Below are 24,099 nucleotides of genomic sequence, written 5' to 3' on the forward strand. Positions count from 1 at the left end.
AGACACATGTCAATTCCCCCATCATTTTAAAATGTCTATAACTTTTTCGTTCGACATTTTTTTTTAAAGTTCACCATATTAACAAGCGTTTTATTATCTTTAATATGAGTACAACTTTGTTTTATAAAAATAAAAAATAATTATGTCATTGTGTCTTACGTTCATCATTGTGTCTCTCTGTTTATCATTGTGTCTCTCTGCTTATCATTGTGTTTTTTTTAAAGTGATCAAATCTGAAAATTGCAATACTGAAATAACACCGTTGTGTAATTTTAATATGTAAATATAATGATTAAATAAAAAACATATTTAATACATAAACCGCAATGATTAATGAATACTACATAATAACATAAAACGTAAAACACAATGGTGAATACATATTATTACACAATGATCTGAAACGTAAAACAAAATTGTAAATACATAATATACAACGACCTTAACATAATACACAACGAACGTAACACAATGACTAAAACACAACGATGAGTGTAAAGACACAATAACGAACAATAGACAAAATGATGAACATAAAGACACAATTACATACATTTTTTTAAAATTTAATCTTTAATATGTGTAACGATTGTAAAACACAGTGACACAATATAGAAAACTCAATTAAAAAAACACAATGATAAACCAATAACACAATGTATAAAAACCCACTAATTCTTTTTTTAATTTTTTTACAACAATATGATACTCATATTAAAGATTAAAAAACGTTTGTTATTTTGGTGAAGTTTGTTTTTTTAAATTACCGTATGAAAAAGTTATTGATGTTTTAAAATATGACAGGAGATCGACATATGACTTGCATGTGAAGAGAGAAAGTCAATAAATATGGACTATTCCATATATGCTCTTTCTATCATCTTTTTTTATTATCAAATTAATTACAATCATTCAATTAAAAGATCAATAAACTAGATTACTTCTCATACTTTTCAACCTTTGTTTATTTTGTATTTTACCTAACCCGAGAAACATTGCCAATCAACGTATTCAACTTCTTGATATATACTCAATTTACTTTGTCTATGTATCAACGGTTATGTTATCTTTTTTACTTACAAGGATGGATAGTAAGAACAATGTTTAGTTTCTATGGGTTTATATACAATGAATCACTGGTGAACATATATATTTGGATTTTGGTAATCATAACTATCATCAATTGGCCGATAATAATATGCACTTACACTTTAGCCAATGTAATCCTACATCAATTGGCCGATAACAATATGCACTTACACTTTAGCCAATGTAATCCTACATCAATTGGCCGATAACAATATGCACTTACACTTTAACCAATGTAATCCTAAAATTCACTATTGCTGCTAAGAGCAATCTAGTAATATAATTATCATATATTTTATACACTTGTTTGACATTTGTTTTATGCTCGAGTTCACTTGTACGTTTCTTTATTTCGTTTATAGACATTATTGTGAGAGAAATTGAGTGAAAATCAAGTATATTTTTATGATAATTATGCTATCGGGATTAGGCATGTAAACGAACTAAATGAAGACGAACAAGGGGATGTTCGTGTTCGTTCATTTAACTTTAAACGAACACGAACACTTAATTGAACAAATATTTGGTGTTCATGTTTGTTTTTTTTATATAAATAAACATAATTGAGAAAACATAACAAACATAATTATAAATACATGTACCTACTAAAAAAATACCCAAACAAACATAAATGAACATATATAAACAAACATAAACGAATATATATGAACGTTCACGAACATAAATGAACTAAGGAAGCATGTGTTCATGTTCGTTCGTTTAATTAAACGAACACAAACTGTTTCTTCATGTTTGTTAATTTATTAAATAAACGAATATAAAAGAACTTCCCACTGAACAGTTCATGAACATTTCACCAAGCGTTTGGTTCGTTTACAGGCCTAATCGAAATTGCTCTTGACAACAAAAGTGAAACCTGTGATTATTATGAGTCAAAAGTGTAAGTATAAATTATTATTAACCAATTGATGATAGTTTGGATTATTAAACTATAATTTTTCTTATTTAATTTAATATTTTTGCTTTTGTCTGCAAATCTATGAGTCGCGTTGATGCATAAGTAACCTCTTTTAAGTAAGGGGCTGTTTGTTTACATCTGAATGGAACCATTCAGATGTTTACATCTGATTCATTCAGACTTCAGACTGTCTGGTTTCAAACAGAAAAACATCTGAATGGGTAAAATTAGGTCTGAATCATTCAGACTTACTGTTGCTGCTGAACGTGACTGATGCTCATTCATATCTGACTCATTCATATTTGAATGAACCAAACAACCCCTAAGATTATTTAGTATTTACAAATTAAAGCCCAAATCAAGTGGGGCCTAGGTCAGCTCAAGCTCTAGCTTCACTCGACTCAACTAAAGTTGTTGACATTAGGGAAGAGAAATGGTTTCGGATACCGGTATCAAGTTTTTAAGAAAATTGCGATCGGTACTGGTATAGGTATTTACCGAATTTTTAACTACTGTATTGATATCGAACCAATCATTTTTGATACCGACACCGATAACAAGTTTAAAAAAAATAAGTATCGAAAAATTCAGGATCGGTGCCGCATACGGGGCTTATACCAAGTTGACATACTTAAGGCATGTTCAAGAAGAAAATATATTTGTGTGAATTTGGGTAGACTAATTTTGATGGGTTAATTGGTTTAGTGGGCTAGATACTTGGGGTTTTGACTTTAATATTTGGTTAAACTTAAAATCTAAGTTATTCAACTGAGCTGCAATAGCTAGAACGTAACTCTTTCACAAAATAAGGTTTTTCAACGAGTTTTGAGACACGAGACGCGAGCCGTTTGGATAGTGCCACTTGGTAAGAATTGAACCAAACACGGTATATAGTTTTGATGTATTTTTAAATAAACACTGATAATAGAACTAGAGTTTTAGGCTTTTAGCAACCGATAGTTGGTTACCCTTTTACATGTCAGTTTCCATTATTTCAAAATATTTGTCTTTTAAACGGCAGCCGGATGATGATGAAATTTGATGGGTGAAGTCGAAGTCATTTGAGTAGAGGTTGTGAATGAAGCTGTTAATACCTAAATCGTATATAAATAATGTAAAATTACCAAGTAATCATCCAACGACGCTTTGGTCGAGTGGTTTAAGGCGTGTGCCTGCTAAGTACATGGGGTTTCCCCGCGAGAGCTCGAATCTCTCAGGCGTCGTTCCTTTTATCAACTAAAATTTAAACATTGTGTTGTAAACTTGTAATAAAGCCAGTTCTATTTTTGTTTGGCAATTTGGTTTTCGAAGGTTGGATATTATAATAAAGCTAACTTTGTTCATATTATATGTTTTTATTGTAATAACACTAACATACTAATCTCAATTTTTTGTGTGAAAATAAATTTGCTTGCTTATATAACAAAATTGAATGTCTGAATATGTAACTGTGATTTTGATATTTTTGGTTTTAAAATTTACATGATCAACTGGTTTCAGTTATAAACGATTCAGTCAATTCAATTATCAAAATATATGACTTGGTAACTCTAGTCAAGTGTTGGGATTTGGACGTATCCGAATTCAAACCAATTTCAATCAATATACAAATCATATCTTAATTCGCCATCCTTTTAATTTACCAAGGATAATAAGCCATCGCTTATTTCTTATCCATAAATAGTCATAACAAATGTTTCGAAGTTTATTTATAAAAATACTAAACGATGGTCTTAATGTCGGTTCAATTGTTCCATAACTAAGCCATAAGTTTCACTATAAACAGTTCGGTTGTTTGGTATTTTAAACCTGTTTCAATCCAAACCCGTTTTGAGTTTAAACCAGTTTGTGCACCTCTACAACGCCTGACTTCGTTCTCCTACACGAGTTCTATCTCACAAGTGATGTTAAAGTGTAACTTCAAACTTGGGGCATTTTACAAGCGGGATGGTGTACTCGGCCATTTTGCAAGTGGGGAAATGCCCACTTACGTATGGTCTAATAATCAAATCCATAATTACACAACTAATATTGTCATTATACAAATTAAACCGAAATGCATCATATGTGGATGAGCTCAATCATACCAATACGGATCTTGATTTTCTTAAAAACTTGATATCAATACAGACGTCATAGATAAAAATTCAATAATACTAGCGCCGGTACTGATCCCAAACTTCCCGAACCCAATCTTCTTAAAAACTCTCGGTACTGGTACCGAAATAGCTAGTTTAACTACCGATACCAGTTGCTCCTCCTAAGGTTGTTCACTATGGCGGGGCTTTAAAACCCCTCTACTAAGTCATCGACACGTGCACACTAGGTGCTTTAAAGCCCCTTCACTATGTTTCCCTGTTATGGTTCAAAGCCCATTTACCACCCCATTATATACACAAACATATATATGTACGTGTTTGAGAAAGAGAGCTAGAAAGTGAAAAGTAGAGTGGCCCCATCAAAACACCCCCTGTTACCCGTCGTTTCAACACCACCCCCACCCTTAAACGTGAGAAAGAGAGCTAGAAAGTGAAAAGTAGAGTCGCCCCATCAAAACACCCCCTGTTACCCGTCGTTTCAACACCACCCCCACCCTTAAACGCCCCTGAGCGGTGTGCAAACCTATAGCATATACCGCCCTTTGGCCCCCACTATACCGCTCATAATGGAGCGTTAACAAATACACCAAACTTGTAACTTGCAAGTACGGTAAATAATTCCAAACCCATACAGGTACATGTTGTCACTTGTCATCATATAAACTCAACCAAAACACATCAAATACATTCCATTTATTTACGTTTTAACCCTTAAACAAAAACAATACAACACAAATTATTCAGTAACACCACTACACCAGTCAAACAACCACCGCCACCGTCCGATCAAGAACTACTCCCGGCAATCTTAGCCGCCTCAAGATCCGCCGCCTTCTTCAAAAAACTCTGGTCATCATCCTCCACCGCCATCTGTATCGGCGACGACCCCAACCCATCAGCCACCGCCAGCATAATCTTCTTCATCTCCGATCTAAACTCTTCCGGGTCAACGGTACCATTGTGATCCTCATCAAACCCTGAAAACACAGCGTCATAAACCCTGGTAAGTTCCTCCGGCGGCAAGGCCGTGTCAACGCCGAAGTGGGTTTCCAATAACCTCATGGATTCAAAGGCCTTTCGCATCTCGGATCTTGATAACACGCCGTCGTTGTTGACGTCGAGTGAGAGGAACTGAGCGTCGACGCTGGTTTTGAACTGAGCCTCGTCGTTTACGAAGTCGCGGACGGTGGAACCGTCGATTATTATTACGCCCATGGTTGTTGTTGGTGAGACTGTGGGTTGACTGACTGACTGACTGACTGTGGCGGTGTTATTTATGGTGGAGAGAGAAGAATAATATCGGCGATGTTTATGTTATAAAATTATAAAATATCTTTTGAGTTCAATAATATATGTCCACGAGATAAACGATGATAATATTTTGGACATATTTGTAAACTTTTATATCAGATTAAATTAAAGTATGTGTAGAGGATTTTTATATACGTTTGGGATTTCTTTTTGTCTCTGTGACTGATGGGGCGGGCAGGTGCATACGCTTTTTTTTAAGGATGTGTCAGCTTAGTATTCTAAGGTTTCGTATTTGAGGATTGGAGATGTTTTAGTGGAGCTAGGGTTATAGAACTCGTTAAGCGTTAGTCGAGCGGTGGATAGAGAATAACGATTAATCGAGATTAACCGAGAGTATTTGTGAATTTATATGTAGCTTTTGAAATTTACAAATATATACAAAACTTTATATACAAAATTATCAATTTTGACTAAGTTTGTTCAACAACGATTAATCAGTAACTAATCAGCAGCTTTATATATAAAATTATCAACATAGGTGTGACTTTTACAACCGGGGCAAGGGACCCTTCAATGATCAAAATTGCATTAAAAAGAAGAAAAAAATAATCTAACAATACTATTAAAATTACAATTGTCTATATGACAATCAACTAGGTTGTCTGCCTATGCATCCAACTTATCATATTTTCATATTGATCTTTTCCATGTCATCAACTTTTTTTTCTCACATATTTTCCATTAAAATTTAAAGAATAAATTATCCAACACACACGACCTGTTTATATATTATAACCCGATTTTTTATAACCAATTATCATTTTAATCCATCTTTCTTAGTGTTCAATTCCTAACCCTAATTGGTGTCTAACGCTCAACTGAATCCCTCAAATGATGATCTTCTTCTCCATCGTTTACAAGATTCTTCATTTTAGTCGTAATCAATGAAGAAACCCCTTTATCAATTACTCAAATAGCCTAAAATTCATTGTACGATACATATTCGATTGTTCGCAATCGTTGATAGACCCAAACGTCTCTATCCTCAATCGTTGATGTTGATAGACTCAATCATTTCCATCTTCAATTGGTCAGTATGTTAATTTTTCATTTTTTCAAAATTTTATCCAGAATTCGATTTAGTTTTTTCAAATCAATTTTAACATTAACCTTAGAGTAAACTGTGATTTCGTCCATGTGGTTTGTCCAAATCTGCGGTTTTAGTCCAGTAGTTTTAAATTTGCGATTTTCGTCCCTGTGGTTTCAATTTACTTGCAATTAAACCCGAATTCACTAACCTCGTTAAGTCTGGTCGTTAAACCCATCACCGTGCCTCTCACGATTGGGGCAATTTTGTCTTTTTTCTCCCAAAATAAGCCTCATTCTTAATTCGCAAGTCCCCTCACGTGAGGGGCTGGGTTGTATTTGGGGAGAAAAAAGACAAAATTTCCTCTCACTTGAGGGGCACGCTGATGGGTTTAACGTGAAAACTTAACGGGGTTAATGAATTCGGGTTTAATTGCAAGTAAAATGAAACCACGGGGACGAAAATCGCAAATTTAAAACTGTTGGACTAAAACCGTAGATTTGGACAAACCGCAGGGACGAAAATCACAGTTTACTCTTAACCTTATTGGTTATTTCATATTAGTAAAATATTTCATATAGGTGATTAAGAAAATTCCTTATTTTTTCGTAAAATATATTGTTTAATTAACTATGATTCTTATATGTTTACTATGATGATTGATTTTTAACTTTATTATTTCTAATTATTAATAATAGTCAATATCTGTTGGTTAGGAAATGTATATAAATTCATAACTGTACTTGAACATTTAATTTGACTAGAATTATAATATTGTTAGGAATTGTCTATAATTATGGTGGTTATTTAGCGAGTGTAATTTTTGGTAGTTTTAAAAATTATGCTCCTTATTATTTAGACATTAAAATTTAAATTATATTATATTCATTTAATTTATGAAATATTTTAAATTTTAAGAACTTTATATCAATAAGCAATTAATTGTTGATTTTTAGTATTAATTTTGTTAACATTTTTGGAAATTAATAACTATATTTTATACAATTTTAACTAATACTTTCAAAAGTCAAATGGGCTATAATCCTGGTTCAATCTTTTAAACATTTAGATACATAATTAAATAAATAATTAATTTATAACTAACTATAATCTTGGTTCAATTTGTTAATGTTTTTGACTTATGTCAATTCAGTCTAACCTTAATCATACTAATTTATAAACAATACCATATTTCTTCCAAAATTATATAAGATTTTCATCTATATATAAGATTGGAGTCACACAACTCATTTTCACTACCGTCGCATTGCTTGTAACAACATAATCTACTCTTTGCAATATTTTAAGTAGTCCCCTTATTCTTTCAAAAACATAACGTTTGAATAACATATTCAATAGCTTTTTTTCTATTAAGCATTCTATAAGAGTATGCACAGTCAAGGATCTAGACATCCCACTAAAGATCAATTCAACATGATCTTCATCGATGAAATGGTGTTGCTCATGATCATTATTATACTGCAATTTCATATGTTGTTTCTTTTTCTAATATTCTACTTAACGGGGTGTTTGAGATTCCTTATTTTATCAACTTATAACTTATAAACTTTTTGAAAAGTTAATAAGGTTTATAAGGTGTTTGGCAAACCATAAGGCCTTATGGGTTTTAACTTATGGGCAAAACAAAATAAAGGGGTTTTGAAAAGTTAGAAATCTCTAACTTATTAACTTAATATAACATCCCAAAATTTCTAAAATAATATTAATTATATTATTTATTGTCAGTGAGGAAGTTTACTCGGGTTAGTGGGGAAATAATTAAATAATTAAATTAGTATGGGTCGGGCTAGTGTTGGGTAATAGATATGGGTTATGGACTTGGGAAAGAAGGAAGAGACCAAGGGCTTAAGCCCATGATCCATAATTATATAAACCTAAAATTCCCATTTTTCATTCATCTCACACATATTCCATACACCACCAAAACACACACTTAGCTCTCTCTCATATTTCTCTCTAGCCGAACCAAGAGGAAGAGTCGATATCAACCCGAGGTAATGATAATATGATGTTGTAGAGTTCCAAACCCGTTAGATTTAGTCATGAAACGACGAGCCGACACCGTAAAACCGTTGAAGTCATGAGATCCGGGTGGAATCGGGTATTAAACGAACCTAATATGAGCTTAGGGATCACCCTAGCTCGGATCTGGATCGAATGGGACGAAAAACGATGAAAACAGTGGTGAAACAAGCGAGATCTCGCTTTTCCGGCGAGAACCCGTTATTCCGGCAACGGCGGCGCCGGAAAGGTGGTGCCAGAGAATGTTTGTACGAGGATGTCAGAATAGTCTGACATTCTGCCCTAACCCTAGTTTGTTAACGGGAAGTTAACGAATTAGAGGTAACTCGTTAACGGGGGTTAACGAATTAGAAGCAATTCGTCAAGGTGATTCGCTAACGAAAGCTTAACGAATTAGCCTTAGTTCGTATCCAATTCGTTAAGGAAAAAGATAACGAACTAACCTCAATTCGCTATGATCATTCGTTAAAGGAGATAACGAATTAGAAGGCCCGGTTCATTACATGAACTAGTTCATTATATGGACTGGTTCGTTATGTGGACTGATCGTCAAAGGTCCAATTCGTTATAAGGACCAGTTCGTCAGAGGGTCCAGTTCGTTAATGGCCAATTCGTTATAACGTAACGAATGGGTCATTCGTTATGAACCCAATTCGTTATGAACCCAATTCGTTAAGAACCAAGTAACGAACTAGAATTTTAGCGAAATGACAGAACAGTCCCTGGACTTAGAAAAGAATGAGATAATTACATAATAGTCCTTGGACTTTGATAATTGATGAAAGATACCTTTAAAGGATTAACGAGTAACGATTAACTAACCGGATAATGATTCAATGAAGTAAAACCGGCTTAGACGCGTAAGACTAATTAAAAAGCAATGAGAGTGGCTAGAGTAGTATTAAATATTGCAATTATTAAACAATTAGTCGCGCACAGCTCAAGAGGGAGTAACCAATAGCAGAAGAAGTAACCGAGTTCAGGTGAGTTTCTAGCCCCATCTCTTTGTTATGTTTTCGGGGCTGTGTGCATACTCGATGTGAAGTGTGAATACACTTACCTTAGGTGGTAAGTGTATGCTATAATGTTGATATGATATATATATATATATATATATATAGATGTTGTGAATGGACGTCTGTCGATGCGTGAACGATCTTCGAATATTGCACGCGTAGATAGGGAAGGTAACGTTAGTCGGTGCGTAAACGATCTTCGGATATTGCGCGTACCGCCAATGAGTATGATCTCCAAGTGGTTAATAGTGTGTGTAAATGTTATGATGTAATTTGGTTATTATGTAAATGATGTAATGATATAAAGTGTGTTGTAGACAAGTAGAGGTAGTGTGAGATAAAAGTGGATAGGGGTCTAGTAAGAGTGTTAAAGTGGCAAAGTGGCATAACGTTATTCGTTATTAAAGTGGTATAACGTGATTCGTTATTAAAGTGGCATAACGTTGTTCGTTATTAAAGTGGCTAAGCCGTAGGGGTAGATAAGAGGTTAAGTGGTAAGGTGAGCAGGTTAGATAGTGGGCTATGTGTCTTCGGATACGTATATAATGCATGTAGTGGTTGTATGATAAGTTGCTTGATTAACTAGAACTCACTCAGCGTAGCTGACTTTTAGTATGCACGCAGGTGGTTTGACCAAAGAGTTAGCATGAGGATGACACATGATAGGAATTTAACGGCTGGCATCTGAAGATGGAAGAAACGATGTTTTAAATATAATGTTTTGTGTTATGGTATTAAAGAAAATATTTAATGTTTTGTAATGGATGATTGATGTTTTATATTCTGCGAAAAGTTTTAATAAACTCTGATCTGTAGAACTGTGTTTATGAGTAAATCCGACACTAAAGTTGGGCTACCGGTAACGGGGCCTTACACTTAATGGGTTTGATTTACCTATTACACCATTCTAACCCTCAAACCCACTATTCTTCTTTTAAAAAAGAGTGCCCTTTTTAGTCATTTTAGTTTTCTCCAACACATAAGCTAATCCAAACATTTTTTTAATAACTTCTTTTAGAAAATTCATAAGTTAATAAGGTCTTTTAACAAGAATTCATTTTTCACTTAAATAAGGAATCCCAAAACACCCTTAATAAGTGTGACTGCAGATTGGGTATAAATTAGGTGAAATTTCTGCTAAGTTGAATTGTTTGTTGTGTAAAAAGGTAGCGTTTAAAGTTGCATTGTCGACTATAACTTCAAAGATGGTTGTTATGTCTATGAAATTTCCAAGTTAACGGTGATAATTGTGTCATTTCAGAACTTGATAAAATGATCAATGTTACTCAGGTACAAAGAAATACATATTCGTGGCCTTCTAAAAGTGACTCTCTCAATCATGTCATTTTGCGGTCTGATTTCTCATCAAACAATTTTGCTACTCCAAAGTAGGAGTTCATGTGTTTAACTTTTAACCCCAAACACTTGAGAAATGTGAGATGTGAATGGTTGATCATCATCTAATGAAGAATAAAAGGCAATGTTGTGGTTTTTTTAATGTTTGGAATTTTGGTATATTCATGTTTTATATTATTTTATTTGAGTGACTTATCGTTTTCCATTTTTTTTTTCGTCATATGACTCATATTTGACAATGTTATGGTTTTCAAATGCTTTCGTGTGGATATAATTATGGAATAAAAATCTTATGTTTTTAAATTGGTTTGTTGTTATCATTTCATGTTAAAGTGTTGTTATGGAATAATTAAAGATGACTTAATTATACTACTGTCATGTTAAAGTTTTATTATGGAATAATTAAAGATGACTTGATATACTACTATCATGTTAAAGTTTTGTTATAGAATAATCAAAGATGGTTTGATTATACTACTATCACTATGTTTAGTCAACTGTTTTAAGATATCTTTTTTTGTTAACATAAAACAAGTTTTGCATTTAAATAGTTGTGTTACTAGAAATTTCATATTACATTGTCCACTTAAATTTAATAATAACATTGATATGAACTTTTTAAACTTACCCTTATTAAATTTTAAATTGAGTTTATAATTAATTTCCTTATACACAAAGTTAGATTCCACCAATTAAAAACTTTAATTTACTTATATATGACATCTATTTGAAAAAAAAATAAGCTTACCCCCTTACTGTATACGTATACAGCAAAGGCATATTTAAACTGAATATCTTTTGGCTTTTTCTAACAGATTAGAAACATGTTGTGTATCATGATAGAGTCAAAACAATTGAACGCTAAAAAGGCTTTACGCATCTTTGATATGGATAACACGCCGTCGTTGTTGACGTCGAGTGAGAGAAAGTGAGAGAAACTGAGTCTCGACACTGGTTTTGAACTGAGCCTCGTCGTTTATAAAGTCGTGGACGGTGGAAACGTCGATTATTATTACGCCCATGGTTGTTTGGTGATGGTGAGACTATGGGTTGACGGATTGATAGCGCTGTTATTTATGTGGAGAGATAAGAATAAGATCGGCGATGTTTATGTTATAAAATTATAAAATATCTTTTGAGTTCAATAATATAGTCCACGAAAAAAATCATGATAACATTTTGGACATATTTGCAAACTTTTATATCAGATTCAAGTATGTGTACTGGATTTTTATATACGTTTGGGATTCCTTTTGTCTATGTGACTATTGGGGCGGGCTGGTGTATACGCTTTTCTTTAAGGATGTGTCATCTTAGTATTCTAAGGTTTCGTATTTGAGGATTGGAGATGCTTTAGTGGGGTTAGGGTTGTAGAACTCGTTAAGCGTTAGTCCAGCGGTAGGTAGAAAATAACGATTAATCGATATTAATCGGATAGCTTTTGAAATTTACAAATATATACAAAACTTTATATATAAAAGTATCAATTTTGACTAAGTTTGACTACCAGCGATAAATCAGTTACTAATCAGTAGCTTTATATATAAAATTATCAACATAGGTGGGATTTTTACAACCGGGACAAGGAACCCTTCAATGATCAAAATTGCATTAAAAAGAAAAAAATAATAATCTAACAATACTATTAAAATTATAATTGTCCACATGACAACCAACTAGGTTGTCTATCTATGCACCCAACTCACCATATTTCCATATTAATCTTTTCCATGTCATCAACTTTCCTTGTTTTTTTTTCGCATATTTTCCATTAAAATTTAGAGAATAAATTATCCAACACACGCGACCCGTTTTTATATTATAACCCGATTTCTTATAACCAATTACCATTTTAATTCATTCTTTCTTAGTGTTCAACTCCTAATCCCTAATTGGTGTTTGTCGCCCAACTGAATCCCTCAAATGATGATCTTTTTCTCCATTTTATGAATCCGTAGTTTAACTTTTAAGAACTTTATATCAATAAACAATTAATTGTTGATTTTCAGTATCAATTTTGTTAATATTTTTGGAAACTAATAACAATATTTTATACACTTTTAACTAATACTTTCAAAAGTCAAATGGGCTATAATTGGTTCAATCTTTTAAACGTTTAGATACATAATTAAATAATTAATTTATAGACAGAATTACAGAAATTGTCCTTTATGTTTGTATTAGATTTCACTCGTTGTCATTTATCTTCAAAAGTAACATAATTTGTACTTTACGTTTTCAAAATGCTACACCGTTTGTCCTTTAACCCTAACCTAGTTAGATTTTATCGTTAACTCTGGTCATGTGCATTGCACATGAGGGCAAATCGGTCATTTTCCCAATTTATTTATAATAACATTTTAATATATAAAAGATCTCTCACACTCCCTCTCTCTCTCTCTCTAACTCAAACTCTCCCCTCTATCTCTCTCTTTCTGCACACACACACTCTCTCTCTCTCTTCTCTACACTTTACCCACACAACCACCACCATACAACCCTAAACCATCATCCAACCACCACAACAGGATTGCCGGCCATCACTATCAAGAGAAGCGTCGACCACCACCATCTATATAATCGCCGGCCACCGCCATTGTCACTGCCACCACCCACCACCACACACCATCTGTCACTGCCACCACCGTCTTCCACCTCCACCCATCTCCATTATCGGAAACCACCACCATAACTTTCCCTTCATCAGATCTGTCTTCGATTATTAGGTGTTTGGCAACGATTATTAAGGTTCAATTATGGTCCTAGCTGCGCCGGTGGGTTTCCGACAACAGAGACGGTTGTTGCAGTGGTTTATGAGAGAAAGAGAGAAGATTTTTTGGTTGCCGTAGAGGTGGGAAACGATGCCAGCGGTGGAAGGGGAAGACGGTGCTGGCGATGGAAGGGGAAGACGGTGCTGGCGGTGGAAGGGGAAGACGGTGTCTACGGGAGGTTGGATATATGGGTGTGAGACGGATGTGATGGTGGTGGTTTACGATGGGAACAGAGAGGGCTTTACTCGTCGGAGAAGACGACGGTGGTGGTGGCTTGCCGGAGATGGAGCTCGGTGGCAATGGAGGAAGAAGAGGAGACTGTGGGTTGGGTTAATTATAATTATATATGTATAAATATTTTAATTAAATTGTTTCTAATTATTTTAAAATGTCTTTTTAAATAAAGTATTTAAATGACTAATTTGCCCTCATGCGCAAGGCACATGATCATATTCAACGAGAAAAACTAACTGGGTTAGTTTTAAAGGACAAACGATGTAACATTTTGAAACATAAAGTACAAATTGTGTTACTTTTGAAGATAAAGGGCCACCAGTGAAATTTGGGGTAAACATAAAGGACAATTTCTGTAATTCTGTCTTAATTTATAACTAACTATAATCTTGGTTCAATTTGTTAATGTTTTTTCATTTTTGTCAATTCATTCTAACCTTAATCATACTAATTTATAAATCATATCATATTTCTTCCAAAATTATATAAGATTTTCTATCCCTATATAATATTGGAGTCCCACAACTCATTTTTCACTACCGCCGCATTGCTTGTAACAGCAGAATCTACTCTTTGCAGTATTTGAAGTAGTTCCCTTATTCTTTCAAATACATGACGCTTGAATAGCATATTCAGTAGTTTTTTTTTTCTATTAAGCATTATATAAGAGTATGCACTGTCAAGGATCATAGACATCCCATTAAAGATCAATTCAATTGACATGATCTTCATCGATAAAATGGTGTTGCTCATGATCATTATTGTTCTGCATTTTCATATGTTGTTTTTTTAATATTCTACTTAATAATTGTGACTGCAGATTGGGTATAAATTAGGTGAAATTTCTGCTAATTTGGATTGTTTGTTGTGTAAAAAGTTAGCGTTTAAAGTTGACATTGTCAACTATAACTTCAAACTTGGTTGTGATGTCTATAAAATTTCCAAGTTAACTGGTGATTTGTGTTATTTCAGAACTTGATAAAAGGATCAATGCTACTCAGGTACTAAGAAATATATATTTGTAGCCTTCTAAAAGTGACTCTCTCAATGTTGTGGTTTTTTTTAATGTTTTTAATTTTGGAATATTCATTATTTATTTTATTTGAGTGACTTATCTTTTTCCGTTTTTTTTGTTTCGTCATATGACTCATATTTGACAATGTTATGGTTTTCAAATGCTTTCGTGTGGATATAATTATTATGAAATAAAAATCTTATATTTTTTAATTTGTTTGTTGTTATCATTTCATGTTAAAGTGTTGTTATGGAATAATTAAAGATTGCTTAAATATACTACTGTCGTGTTAAAGTTTTGTTATGGAATAATTAAAGATGGCTTGATATACTACTATCATGTTAAACTTTTGTTATGAAATAATCAAAGATGGCTTGATTATACTACTATCACTAAGTTTAATCAACTGTTATAAGATATCTTTTTTTGTTAACATACAACAAGTTTTGCATTTAAATAGTTGTGTTACTAGAAATTTCATATTACATTGTCTAATTAAATTTAATAATAGTGATATGAACTTTTTAAACTTACCCTTATGAACTTCAGAACATTAAATTTTAAGTTGAGTTTATAATTAATTTCCTTATACACAAAGTTATATTCCACCAATTAAACACTTTAATTTACTTATATATGACATATATCTGAAAACAAATAAGCTTACTCCCGTACTGTATACGTATACAACAAAGGCATATTAAAACTGAACATCCTTTTGCTTTTTTTAACGAATTAGCAACATATTGTGTATGATGAAAGAGTCAAAACAATTGAACGCTAAAAAGGTGGTGCTTTCTTTGTGTAACTCGTAATATAACAGTCATTACAATCTATAAGATTAATATTTATTTGACCTTCTTTATATTTTCTGCCCATTGTGTACACGAGACACTATCCTAATAAGGTAATATTGCAAACCGACATTGTTATGTGAGCAAAATAGTTGAAATAGATTATATGACATATTTTATTATGGGGAAATTCTTTAAATAACCTATTTTGACCAACACTTTTCAAAAATAGCCTAGGTTTTCAACAAATCTTCAAAATGGCCTAATAATTCTTTTGGATTTGAGGGAAACAAAAACTTATCTGATGGATTAGTATATCCTATTAAATATTGACACGTATTTAAATTTTTTGGTGAATCTGACGTTTTTTAAGGTATCAGACGAATTCGAGTTTAAGACGACGTAATAATAAAAGTCGGATTCGACAATTAAGTTCAAGCTAATGTTGGATCCAACGTTTTCATAACCAGACCGGACACTGAACCAGACAGCCTACTGGTTCAACCGGTCGAACTGGTCTGATCGGCCAGACAACTTTGGTCAAAAAATGACGGGTCAAGCAAGAAAAAATGATATTTCAAAAAATATAATTTTTTTCCATAGAAAGCCAGTTCAACCGGTCCGTTTTTCGATCTAACTGGTGATGCTAGACTATCGTTATCTAGTCAAAAACACTTATAATTAGTTCCTAATCACCTATGCAAGCTAGGGTAAGTATGGTGTCGAACACAATGAGTATGTGGTCAATGCAATCGTGTAAACAAGATTTATTATTATGAAGTAACTGGTTTTTAGTGTTGATCACACAAGCAAATAATTTGAGTTTAGAATTAAGCAACGAACAAGTAAACAAGTTTCAATCAATTAATAAAAGCAAATCACACCCGTGACTTCAAGTAAGTAATAAACAGTTTAAAACATGGGGCTCTAATGTGATGGTTCTACTTGCAATTATATAATTACACTTTTAACATTTAAACTAATAAAAACAAAATAGATTATAAAACTGAAATCACTAGATATTAACTGGAATGGACCAGTTGGCTCGCGAACTCTCGTAAACACTCGTACACTCTGGTCTCAACCAATTACCAAAATTGACAACCGAACCTGCAAAATCTCGAGACGTGTAGAAGCAAGCTTCTCACAAGTGTAAGACATAGGTCTTTTAAGAGCTTTGAAAATGATTTATGTTAAATTATTAAAACAATTACCTAGCCGAATTAAGTCGTTTGATAATAAATTTTGTTAAACTAATTAAAAATGTTAAAAGACCTAACTCACTTTCGTAAGAATCACGATTGCATTTAGCGTATGCAACAAGCCCTTTAAACCCCCCGGTAGCCCGGGTGTACGAGTGAGGTCCCGTGAGGATTTATAGTGAACTAGACCCACAAAGTTCGGTTACAACACAATATACAATTTATATAACACAGTAGACATCAAAAGATATAAATACCTAAAAGCCCAACCAGTTACCCATACAATATTCCTAATATAATAATAATAATATTATACAGACCATGAGAATAAAAACAAAATAAAGCAAAACGGGGTAACCAATAATCTACTGTGCTGGTTGTGTATTGTTTGCACTATCCTACGGGTCCACTGACAGCTCCACTGTGATAATCAATGAAGGTAGGAGCGGTACCTGCATAGCAACAAATAATAATCGAAAATAATCGTCATGACGGGCCAGGTGGGCCTGTTGTGTCATCTGCTCCTGCTACATCGCCAGTTGCTGCTGATATATCATGTCTAGCGTGACAGGCTGCAGCGGTGGCGGTTGTGATGATAACGATGATGCCTGCCTCAACGGATGCTGCTGCAGAGGGCGCATAATGTGTGGGATCGGAGCATGCTGCCTGTGTGTCGGGATCCACATCTATAGTGCTGCGGCAACAGCTGATCCTGCAGGCGGTGGTACCTGTGGTCCCTCTCTCACCGGCATGAGCCTCGGTGGATCGTACATCTCGACAATCCCGGCTCGGCGAGCCTCATCCAATCCAAAGGCCCCAGTAGCTGGCCCCGGAGTAAAGAACCCAGCCGGACAACGGTCGAACACACCGAGTCGCTCAGAGATCCTCGTGATATATGGCCCTAAGGATAAGTGTGCCGAGGATCCCTGTAGGCTGCGACCTCGTGCGAGCAACAAGAGCAAGAGCATCGCTACATTGGCCTCGCGGCGACCAATGATGGAAATAAGACACATCAGATCAAGGTTTCTGCACTTCTCGGGGCCCGAATGTCGGCCCACGATAGTACAAGCAACATCCTGTGAATGTAGCGATGGACGGGGTCCCTGATGAACGACTCCACAACAGTGCTGGAGTGGGCCCCGTTGGCGATCTCTGCTCAAAACTGGCCAAGCTGGTCCTATGTGAGCCAGTGTTCACGGGCCCGCTGAGTATGCGGTGTGTAGCCATGAAAACTCTGCAGGAAGTCAGAATCCTAAACCTGCTCGGCCGTATAAAATCTGGCGGCCAAAGTGAAGTCAGGGACGAACATCTCATACAGATGCCGTCCTAGCGAGAATGACACCGCATGTGGCTCAAGAAAATCGGTAGGCGCAAAAACAAAAGTCGAGTAAAACTCACGTGTGAGCTCAACATAAGGAATCGAGTCACACGCGAGTACCTGCGCCCACCGATCTAACCGTAAACGACGTACCTGGGCATCGATGTCCAAATCCCGCATCAACGTCCTGTCGAATGATCGGTGACGCAGAAGCTGCATCTCCCGAATCTTACCCAACCTCGTATACTCATCGGTCAATATCCTGAATCTCAGCACCTGGTGATGTGTGTGGCGTCCATCACCCATGATCTCCTCAAGGTCGATGTCAGGAGTAATCGGTAACTCCTGACCATCATAATGTATGACCCGAGGCAACCTTTGCTGATTAGGGCGGTGCGCAACAGGACAGGACCACGGCGGCCCGCACCCACAGGTCTCTGCCTCTTGCGCCCAGTGGCGCGAACAGACATATCTGCCAAATTAAACATGTAAGTTAGATATGTCAAACTGTGATGATGACCATATTGCATTTCGTTCGCGGTCGTCCCACGTATAATAAAATAATAATAAGATAACAAAATAAAAATAAATAAAGACGTAAAAATCGGGGACATCCTGCACGTATTTCTAAAAATCGGGGACACCCTTCAAGTAAGTAATAAACAGTAATCTCATGCAACCTAACAGATTAATCATTAATGGTTAACTACAGACTGGTCAACTAGACAAAACCTTTGGCATCAATAATCACTTTACACACGACAATTGTTATCAAACGGTCCCTGCAAGTGTGACTCAGTTAAGGGCAATTATATGCTTTATTGTATTCAACCTAATCAAACAACCCTATGATCAATTATTATAGCAACTAGTAACTAATCGTTCCGATCAACGTAAACCTAAGCCAATTGAACACACAGAAATACTAAACATCAATAATTATATATTAACCATAAACAATTATACATAAACGTTCTTAGTTACATAAGAAACTGAAATCATTACAAACTTTACATTCCCGGGTGAGATTCTAAGGGTTTAGCCGCGTCTCGGCATCGTGAGATCTTCAATATAGATGGTATAGGTCATACGTGGCTTCTCCGGTCGACTTGGAATGATGAAATCGCCTCCCCCGGTCTCTGGAAATCGCCTCTCTCGATATATGTGAAGTTATGGCCGAGTTTGATGAAAATAAGTTTTAAACCCTAGCTGCCCGTCTGCACACCCCATCGCGATACGCGATGGGGTCTTCACCGGTCCATCACGTATCGCAATAGACCCTTGGTCAACTTCTCATTAAACACCCATCGCGATACGCGATGGGTCTCCAAGCATGCCCATCGCGTATCGCGATGAGACATGTCACAAGCAACAATCTTTAACCTTTCTCGTTTTGCGTGCTGGATGTCCCGGGTCTTCATCCCGTGCCTCAACAGGTCCAAATTAGCTGCTTTAACGTATATGACCTGAAATACAACATACACGTATGAAGTATCGAAGTTCCTAAAATAAACGAATAAAACTAATAAATAAACGAACTAAAACGCATACAAATTAACCAACCATCAACTGGTCGATTTCCTGAGAGCCGAGCAAACTATATAGAACTGGTCAGTGGATCAATTCACGGTCGGACCGGTTTGGCCGGCCGGTCCGGTCTCAACAACACTGGTTGGATCAGACTGTTTAATTTGCCCATCGAACCCTAGATTTCAATTATGGGGTTTTTGATTTTGAGTTCTAGAGTAAAATTTAACATTATGGTTGAGTTCTCCTATAAAAACTAAGTAATTTACACTTTGATTTGCTTGTTTTTGTGAATAAATAAGAAAGATGGAGATTAGTTATGCAGGTTTAGGGTTTAAGAGATAGAAGATAAATGATTTCGTCGGATCCATTAATACGTTGACACGTGACACGATTTTAAAGGTCCACGAATTTCGACGGATTGTGTTGAAATTCCATCAGATCTGATGGAATTGTTAGACCATTTTGGGGATTTGTTGAAAACTTAGGCTATTTCTGGAAAATGTTGGTCAAACTAGGCTATTTGGGGGAATCTTCCCTTTTATTATAGCCTTGGTAATGTTGTCACTGTCGATTAACCCGTTTATTAAATGAGATTGGCTTAGTTAATTCGTTTAATAAATGAGTTATGTTTGAGTTAATATGTGTAACAAATGGAATATATTAGCCAACTAAAAAGATATTATTTTCCTTTTGTGTCACACCCCGACCAAAGGCGGCGGAACATGCCGGGTGCAACCGATTTCCCAAATACACAAGACACTATTTAAAGTGAAATTATGTAATTAACTCTTTTTATTTCAACGTATCAATAAACAACACATTTCATCCACACAAACTAGTTGAATACAAGTAGCAATTATATTGTTCGTTTTACTAATATCCTAATAGTTTTGGTAACGTTGTTGTCAAGTCCTCAAGTCAACAAAATTCAAACCTGTAACATTTCATAAAATAAAGTTTGTCAACACAAAGGTTGGTGAGCAATTGATAAGATTGAGCATATAAGTATATAGTAATAAAAAGCCACAAAACTTGTATACAAAACAATAAATAAAAGCTATAAACTTGGATAAATATTTATCGCTAAACAAGTTAGCGACACCTAGCTATAAGGGGATGCCAAATAGTCTAGGATTTTATTGACAATTTCTAAACACATTAGCACCACCTAGCTACAAGGGGTTGCCAAGTAGTCTAGGAATTTATAGTTATCGTTAATTGCATTACGTTAACGACACCTTGTCATGAGGGGTTGCCAAATGGTCTAGGATTTATAGTTCCACCATCCAAAAGCGATAAACACATAGACAAATAAGCATAGAACACCAAATCGAGCAATTATTCAAGTAAAGTATACAATCACATTTGTGGGTTTAAAGATTCAAGTAAATAAAGCATTTAGTTTGATAAGTATGAAATGTCACCCCAAAATGAAAGATGGAAAAAGGGGTATGAAAGTACTCACCTCGATTGATGAACCGAGAAATAAATAGATAAACAAATGAAGCTCGAACGGTAAACGAATAGATCCGACTTGAAACGATAAACACCTTAGCTAGAATAAACAATGTAATATATATTAATGACCTTGAAATCATAATGAAACTATATTGGAAACATTGAACGAGGAGGTTCGATTGTAAATCGGATTACCGGTTAATTTGTTAATGATTAGGGACTCGTACTTAATTGATAATTTAAAATAAAATATTATTATTTTATTGGACTTTTAAATAACTAAAGCAATATTAAATAGAACAAGACGGGCTTAATTTAAGAGTTTGGTTTTATAAAAATGAATAGGTAATAAAGTTTGTAATAATATTATTAATGATAAGATAGTAATGATAATAATAAGTCTAAAAAGATATGTTATTTATATATATACATATATATATACATATATAAGATAATAATAGTAACAATAATTATTTTTAATAATACTAATATAGTATAATAATTATAACAATAATTATAAGTTGGATGTGGCTCAATGGTGTAACACCCCGACCAAAGGCGGATTATACATCGGGGCGCCACATATTGTTTCATTACTCGTGACACTATTGGGTGTCAATATTTAATAAATACATTCATTCGCGCACGCGCAGGGTAAACACAAATAATATAAATCAACATAAATCAATATATTATAAGGCAAAATATTCGAACAACAATAACTTGTCTTGATACATTTTAATCTAGGTCCAAAATAAAGAAAACTTCCTACGTGTCCACAAGCTCCAAAACAGCTACTGCAAACCTGAACATGTGTTAAAATAAACGTCAAACACTTGCGTGTTGGTGAGAAATCAAGTTTAATACAATACATAGATATCAATAAATCTGCGCGCAACATGTGTATGTCTGGTTTTCAACAAGGGTGTAATCTGATCGGGACCAACTCTAAGATTCATAAGACTGCCAGTGCTCACAATTGAGCTCACAAACAAGACAAACTGTGCATGTGTAAACAAAAGAGAAAATCATAAACGATAGTTCTCCCGTGTTCATCTAATGGTACCATGAAAACTGCGGAATAGACCGACAAGACGGTTAATGATCCACACATACAAATAAACAGCCAAGTCTACGTCCTCAACACATGGGATACTGCGCGACTAAAGTTCATAAACAAGTTTAAGACTCTAAGTTGGTATGAACACATGAACATCCCAAAACATTAAAAGCAAAAAGGGATTAGGTACGAGATTACTCACTTGATAAACGATGCGGTGTAAGATAAAGCAAGAACCAACTTTAAACAAGCACAAGTTAACCTATAAATAAGATTATTGTTTTAATGATTGGTTTTAAGTCTTGATTATAAGTTAGCATAATTAATAAGTAAATTATAATATATTACCGAAAAGCAGGGCAGAAGAGAGGAGAAAACGGAGGCAAGAGAGGAGGCGGCAGGAGGACAATCGGCAGAGAGCAAAGGAAGAGAGATAATAAGTGTTTGTGTGTGATGTGTTAGGAAAAATAATATTATTATTTATAGAGAAACCCTAAGAGACATGAATCCAGAAAAAGGGGAAAAGGTTCCAAGACAAACAGAACAAGACAAACAAAAGATAACAAAAGATATCAAAAGCAAGTTCAGAAAAGTAAAAGATATGGAAAGATATGGCAGCTGCAGGGGGCAAAGGAAAAGCTGACAGGTTAACAGTAAAAAGCATGGGCGGGTCAGATAAAGGTACTGGTCAAGCATGGCAAAAGCAGATCTCAAAAGATAATGTCAGTCACTTTATCTGCCAACCAATGGGGTTGGTGCGCATGCTGCGCCGAAAGTAACTTTTCAGACCTAAAGCAGATTAGGTCAACAGCTCAAAAGATAAGACAACACAAAAGCAACGGCTAGATTAAACAGAAGAAAACTCAAAGGGTTTAGCGCGAGAAAGCTCGAGCGCGAAGGCAGACACAGAAGGTCAAGAGAGCGCGAGCGCGAAGGCAGACAGAACCAACCTTAACGCGTCGCGGAAAGGACTACATTTCTAAGCGCGCCGCGGGAAGAATCACATTTCTTAGCGCGCCGCGGGAGGAACTAAAATTCCTAGCGCGCCGCGGGAAGAACTATAATTCTTCGCGCGTCGAGGGATGAACTACGATACTTAGCGCGCTGCGAGAAGAACTACAATCCTTAGCGCGTCGCGGGAAGAACTACCGTTCTTAGCGCGCTGCGAGAAGAATTACAATTCTTAGCGCGCTGCGAGAAGAGTTCGTCTCGCGTATCGCAGGAACAGATGGTCTTTACGCAGGCTTCCTTGTAAGGGGTCTGGCGCGTGGAGCTGCGCAGACAACCTTAGGCGGGAAGGAACAAAGGACAAGCAAAGAGTTAGAAGAAAAAGAGGGAAACAAGGCGTAAGGGCGGGATGGCGACAAGAGGGAAAAGAGGGCGGAAAGAGAGAAGGAGAGGGACGGGACGGCGGAAAGAAAAAGAGAGAGAGAGGCGGGAAGGAAAATATATTATTATTATTAAAAATAAAGTATAAGTATAAATAAATATTAAATCATAAAAGAAAGAGATCGGGTCAGAGAAACGGGTACCTGGGTCGGGTCGGATCGGGTCAGATGTTACAGTCTCCCCTACTTTAAGAAATTTCGTCCCGAAATTTATCTCGAAGTAGGTTGCGCAGAGAACAGGTGCGGGTACTTGATCTTCATCTGATCTTCCCTTTCCCATGTAAACTCGGCTCCGCGCTTGGACTCCCAGCGAACTTTCACGATAGGGATACGACTGCGCTTGGTTTGCTTAACCTCGCGATCCATAATCTCAACAGGCTTCTCAACGAAATGCATAGATTCATCAACTTGAACTTCATCAAGTGGGATGTGAAGGTTCTCATCAGCTAAACACTTCTTGAGATTGGAT

The 24,099-nt window shown here is 35.4% G+C and overlaps 1 protein-coding gene and 1 non-coding gene across 2 annotated transcripts; one reads left to right on the plus strand and one right to left on the minus strand.

Moving 5' to 3' along the window:
- The first annotated feature begins 3,148 nt into the window (after window positions 1-3,148).
- TRNAS-GCU (transfer RNA serine (anticodon GCU)) lies at window positions 3,149-3,231 on the plus strand. The gene has a single exon. It is a non-coding gene; the product is annotated as a tRNA-Ser (tRNA).
- Window positions 3,232-4,878: 1,647 nt separating this feature from the next.
- Window positions 4,879-5,388, minus strand: LOC143621542 (uncharacterized). Its single transcript, XM_077092946.1, has one exon. The coding sequence runs from the start codon at window positions 5,320-5,322 to the stop codon at window positions 4,894-4,896; it is 429 nt and encodes a 142-aa protein (XP_076949061.1). The 5' UTR covers window positions 5,323-5,388; the 3' UTR covers window positions 4,879-4,893.
- Between the last annotated feature and the right edge of the window lie 18,711 nt (window positions 5,389-24,099).

The sequence above is a fragment of the Bidens hawaiensis genome, unplaced genomic scaffold (genome assembly GCF_021521415.1).
Source record: "Bidens hawaiensis isolate Kalapana, Puna unplaced genomic scaffold, B.hawaiensis_p1.1 tig00000326_1, whole genome shotgun sequence".
NCBI classification, from domain to species: domain Eukaryota; kingdom Viridiplantae; phylum Streptophyta; class Magnoliopsida; order Asterales; family Asteraceae; genus Bidens; species Bidens hawaiensis.